General features: G+C 38.2%; 1 protein-coding gene across 2 annotated transcripts in view; it reads right to left on the bottom strand.

Annotated features, from left to right (window-relative positions):
- Positions 1-523: 523 nt before the first annotated feature.
- Positions 524-6,000, bottom strand: part of LOC121295475 (TSC22 domain family protein 3-like) — a 59,035-nt gene continuing 53,558 nt past the window's right edge. The window contains exons 1-3 of one of the 2 annotated variants that reach the window (XM_041220115.1): positions 3,711-4,013; positions 2,755-2,806; positions 524-1,897 (exon numbers count right to left, since the gene is read on the bottom strand). In XM_041220115.1, the coding sequence (XP_041076049.1) occupies positions 1,646-1,897; positions 2,755-2,806; positions 3,711-3,832 (426 nt within the window). In that variant the 5' untranslated portion in view covers positions 3,833-4,013 and the 3' untranslated portion in view covers positions 524-1,645. Of the gene's footprint in view, positions 1,898-2,754; positions 2,807-3,710; positions 4,014-6,000 lie in introns of those variants that run through there. The other variant, XM_041220114.1, reaches the window with a different exon arrangement.

Raw genomic sequence — 6,000 nt, 5'->3', positions numbered from 1 at the left:
AGACAGAAGGTATAACTAAGAAACTGAATCCTTTAGGTAAATCAACATATTGGAACAGTAATATCGTGTCTGAACATTCAAATCATGTACTGCAGCTTGAAATGTTGAGAAGTTTGCTATGGGAGTAAAGGCAGTCCCATCTCATTGATGTGACGCTTGCCTTCATTTCTGGTACATTAGGTGTGCAGTACACTACTACAGTGCATGGTGTTCCAGTTTGAGCAGAAGTGGGGACGCAGTACCTTCAGGCCAAAAAGTACCATCAAAACTGGCATTGAAATTAAAACTGACGGCATAATTTGCCCATTTTGACAGCATGGAATGTGGCTGCAAAATGGCCGCCACTTACTATACAGTGACTGAAGCCTGATTTTAAGTGCTTTCAGATGCCTACTTGTATTAATGTGTGGCAAATAAATTGTATGCACCTTCATGATTGTCACATATAAACTAAAAGAAATGTACTTGTTGGACAAAACCAAGTTCTCAACATCTGCATATTAAGAAAGACAGAAACAATGGATTTTGTGTAAACGTAAGGTATGTTTATTGCAATGTGCATCTTGCATTTATACAAAGTGAATACCTGCAGTCAGTCACAAGGACACAGTAGCAACAATATCCTAAATGTTACGGTTACAAGTGCTAACAAGACTTCTTTGTGCGAATGTGGTCTTTGTTGGTTCAAAATTAAACTATACGACTCTTTGGTAGCTATTAAAACACATTTCTCGTTGAAAATGTGTGGGTTTGTCAGACAACAGTCAACACCTGTTTTTCGCTTTAAGAGTTCAAGTCAACACAATGTTTTGATATAAAAAGAAAAAAAATTCTTACATTGTGAGTGCACCTGTCACCTTACACTCCTGTTCATCTTGTGCAGTGGCATCCCTAGTTGAAATACTTCTTTTTATACTATTTACACATTTCCAGTGCAATGCAAATTTGTAAGATTTCTTCCCTAAATCAATACACACCAGTTAACACTTCTACAGACAGTTAATTTTCATTACAAAAGGACTTATTTTGTAATATCCAAAGCAGCATAACCCAGACTGCAGAGTATACAAGTGACTTGTTATTCTATAACACAAATAATCAACAGTGTAGCTGACTGGATCAGTGTTATTTAGTCCCCATCCTGGTTTATTTCAGGAGTTTATTTTTCTTAAAAAAAAAAAAAAAATGGTTGCAGAGTTAACAGTCATGTCGAAGTGAAAGCTCCAGATTCTCTATAGTGCTCTTCAGAAACGATAAATCCCAGGGCATCCATTCGTGGAAGGATGGTGGTCCGTCTCTCTGGAGATTTCTTTTTCCTTGGCATGATTCTGTGACGCGGAAGATGTGCCTCTTGGGTGTCCGGGCTCCGTCCACTTGGCCAGCCCTTTCAGATATCTTCTCCCACATTTGGGAGAGAAGATCCGGGTAGCGCCCAGCACCGGCCTCTTCCCTGTCCCAATGCAACCTCTCTCAATGCTTTTGTTTTAGAGATTGTCTGATACACAGAAAACAGGCTATGCCATTGGAACGTCTTTTTTTTGTTTGTTTTATGTGTACAACCAGCACATTTGTATTTGTGCAACAACACAAAGGAGGTCAATTTCTTGAAAGTCTAGTGGCTCTGCCCACCCCAAGACAGAGCCACTTATACCGCAGAGCCAACTGTGTGTGGGGATGCCTCTGTTTCTGCCACACCTTGTTGGTTCTCCATAAGCGCAGGGACGTCCGAGGGCAAGTGTAACTGGAATTTTTCTAGCTGCTCTGGGCTTGCCAGGTTCTTCAGGAGGCTGTTTTCACGTTCCAGTTGGGAATTTTTCTCGGCCAGCTCCTTGATTTGTTCTTTAAGGATTTCCACCTCCTCCCTCACTGCATACATCAAATGGTTCTTAACAAGATCCTGAGGAGAAAAAAAAAAAAGGTACCCATTAGCATTTTGGATAATACAGCTGCGGGTGGCATGTGCAGCTGTGCTAGCAGCCTTGCCAGAACTCTGTTCTCAGGAAGGACCTGCTGCTTCCTGTCGCCACCCATTTTAATTTCCCCTGAACTTCAGCTACGTTTTAATGGCTGGGCACTTAAATTCTTTATATCCTTTCCAGCACGTTCTAGACGACTCTTGTCTGCAAAAACCCATAATGAAAAAAACAAAAAAAACAGTGTGTGGCACAATACAGTATATTAATCTTAAAGATGTGTTCTATAGGACAGTTCATTCTGTACTTTGTTTTTTAGCACATGCACGTTTATATAAACCATGCGTAAACAAACTATTTTAGACAGCATTAAAATGTTCTGCCGCTCCATTTAAATAATTGACGGCTTACTGTAGGCTACACTGCAAGGTTTAATATTGTGGCACTGCAGTGGGGAGGGGGGGAGACTGATCAGCTTCAGGGTTATTACACAGCCAGCTCTTTCTCTCCCCAGTGATGACATGAACCTGCTTGCTTTATGCAGCTGTAATGCAGCACTGCTCCATCCAATAACTGCGTCCAACGAGACAATAGCCAACTAGGGAAGCTGCCAAAGGCCTGCCCCAGCAACAAGCAATTAAAATATATTAACTGCAAACACTGACATGTGCCGTTATCTTCTGCACTGCGTCTGAATTTATATAAAATAAGAACTACGGGTCACAGAATCATTTTTAAAAATATATTGTTAACAATAGGGTTTGGAAATGTACTCCCCCCACCCTCCAGGCCTCAGAATTATTAACATGATACACTATTGCAATATGCTGTATCAACTTACCATTGCTTGTTCGATCTTGTTGTCAATGGCTACGACGCTTGCACCAGAAGCACTGCAAAATAAGAAAAAAAAACTAAAATTACTATGTTTTGCTACAAATAACTATGAAACAATATGAAACCACATTGACTGTCAATATTAATAGTAAAACAATAGTAATTTATAATACATGGCGAATGCTGTAATGGCATATACATAACCATTGCAACAAGCGTGCAGCATTTTTTTTTTCATCAGAAGCTTTTTTGTTTTGTTGAATGCAATTACTACTAGCCTACAACAAATTCGACATTAAAACGAACCCCGAGTACAATTTTTGATGCCAATGATTTAAATATAGATGTACCTCCGATGTCGTGCTAAGTAATAAATGGGAATGTGTCCTGCGAATTCCGTTGTTCAAATGTGAACCAGTCCAAACCAGAATAAAACTGACATGCCCTTGGCGACTCCAAGGAAACCCCCTTCTTATGCAACCAACACAACAGCATTGTGTGAAACAGCTCGGCTAAACTACTATGGTATTTTTTAATTATTTATTTTTTTAAAGCCAGGCTAATGTTTAATCCTGCATTACAAGTCAAAAACATATTATCAACGGGTTTTGCTAAAATAAATAAACAAATAAACAGATTCTGTGTTGCCTAAATCAGCCTCCATCAGTTTTGCAAGGACAGTACAGAACACACAGTGTTATCAAATAAACGACTTTAGTTTTAGTTTCACAATGTCTACCAAGACATTAAGACATAGTACATTTTCCTTAAAGGTTAAAAAAAACATCCATATTATTAAAAAATAAATAAATAAATACATTTATATTTAAAACAAAACAAACACTGATTATAATGCTGCGTCCAGAGTTAAGTTTGAAAATTATGTCTCCAGTTTTTATGGTTACAGTACAACTAATCAACAACGCACGCTACCGTTTCCACATGCACACTTATATTTACCTGTTGTCGAGCTTTACCGAGACTACATCCCCCCCAACAAACGAGGAGAAGAATGAGATTGAAAAATTGTGCAGCTGATAAACAGCAACTTCCATAGGTGTTTTGAACATTTCTGTGCTCATATTTAGGATGAGTCCCGTTTGGATGATATTCCTCGCCACTTTTGCAACTGTACGTGAAACTGACTAGGGAAAATCTTGGTCGTTTTGTTATTAAGACTGCAAGATGATTTCGTGACGTTTCACTGTAACCACTTCTCTCTTCCTCAAGCGTCGCCACTGCACAAACTGAATCTATTTCTGAGACGTTCCTCTTTATATATGGGCCGCCTCCTGACGTCATATCGTGTACCAAGTACACGAAATCATTATTCTAATCAGGTTCTTGGCAAGGGTTTTACCCTGCCCCCGCCCTAAACCCTGCAAAAATAACAGTAAACACCAACTTGACTTCTACCCAGTTATATCACACGTGTTTACGCCGGTGCATGGTAATATACACGCTTAGTACAATTAAATGCAACACTGACCAGACTTAGATTGTATTGGGAAATACGATTTCGTATCTATACATATAAATAACACTTAAATAACAATATGAGCTGAGCTATGGTGTACTTTATTGCAGCTTAAAATTCCAAAACTCTGTCGTTATATACTGCAATTAATTGCAGCAGTACTTTTTAAGGATGACGCAATCCGTGACAGCATTGCCATCTATCCACAACACTTCTAAAATGTAATTTACATTTAAATTGTTGTAAATTTTACAGTTTGGACATGTTACAAAATAAACTTAATAAATGCATACATGTAAATACAATATGTCTTTAGGTTTTGACATATGCTTTTACTAAAGTGGTACAGTATTTTTAACACTTTCAACACAGGACTGTTTGGTGTTGTGCTGCCACCTACAGTTTTCTTTTGGAATAACTACTATACCTGAAAGTACAATTTGTTCCTGATGTACATGCCTTTAACGACATTCGATGCACGAGAGAGGTGCTGTATTTTTTATTTTTTTTTATTGACAATGTGGTATGTTTCCGAAGCTTAAATTACGTGTTATCAATATCTGTACACGACGTGCAGACCTAGCAACTCATTTTGCACATGATGACGGTTGTTTTTTTGTTTACTTGCATCTTACACTATAGAACAGTTACATATAGCTACATATTCCTGTAATATCTGCGCGTAAATCATTTACCACGAGCCAATTAATTAGGTATTACATATTTAAATGTATTTTCTGTATTTTATATTGCATTCTGACCGTTTTTCTCGGGAATATTGCTAAGTTATTCTTCTGTTTTCTTTGGATGCAGAACATTTTCTGTTTCATGATTTCACAATGTAACCCCCTGAGACATGAGAATTGTGCACGCTGTAGAACGAGGAACACATACTTAAAAAAAAAAAAAATGTCCAGTGGGAATGGTATTTTCCATTCTACGGTTTCGTGTTCCAATACATTAGTATTCAAGTAGCAGTCAATGTGCCTTTGCCTAATATGCCCTCTAGTGAAAATAATGCAATACAGCATTCACAGCAGAATTAGGATTTATTATAGAGATTATTTGAAACTGTTATTTGTTTTAATGACAACATTTTGGATAATTCTGAAAGCAATATGTTTCTTTTTTTCTTTTTTAACACATACCATTCAAATAACCCCCCCCCCCCCATCATTACTTATGCAACATTGGTCAGATCAGCAACGTGTCTGTTTAGGGTTAAGAGCTAGCACAGTCTAATGAATTAAGTTTCCTTTTGAATGCTGGCAATATGCACTATCTGTACGTATGACCTTTTCAGTAGCTGGTGCCTGCTCTTACAGCTATATCGAAACTTTGCTGCTCTTGACTGCCTTACATAGGTCAAGGGTGAAAGACCTGAATTTAGCGCTAAACATATCATAACCCCTAAATATGAACTTTTGGTTGTTTTTTGAAATCGTGAATATCTAGTTGTGATCATTGATGGTGTTTATTTGAATGATTTCAACAGTTGAAATCAAGCTTCAGCTCTTTTGCTGGACAGGCTGATTTTCCCAGCAGAAAGGGCTTCAGTATCTCTCCACACCTGAGCATATCAAAGGTGATGGGAGGAATTATTCCATAGGTTTGAAAGATGGCAGAACAGAGGAGTAGGGATCCTCACAATGAGCCCTTCTGTGTAGAAGTGAAGCACAGGACAGAATGTGAAAGCCCTTAATTACCAGACTGAAAGGTGCACAGATTGATATTTTCAATGTGCGTTTCACTGTTGGCCTCTAGGGCAAATAA

The sequence above is a fragment of the Polyodon spathula genome, chromosome 20 (genome assembly GCF_017654505.1).
Source record: "Polyodon spathula isolate WHYD16114869_AA chromosome 20, ASM1765450v1, whole genome shotgun sequence".
Taxonomy (NCBI): domain Eukaryota; kingdom Metazoa; phylum Chordata; class Actinopteri; order Acipenseriformes; family Polyodontidae; genus Polyodon; species Polyodon spathula.
Note: the sequence above shows the minus strand (reverse complement) of the source record. Positions and strands in the feature narration are given on the sequence as shown.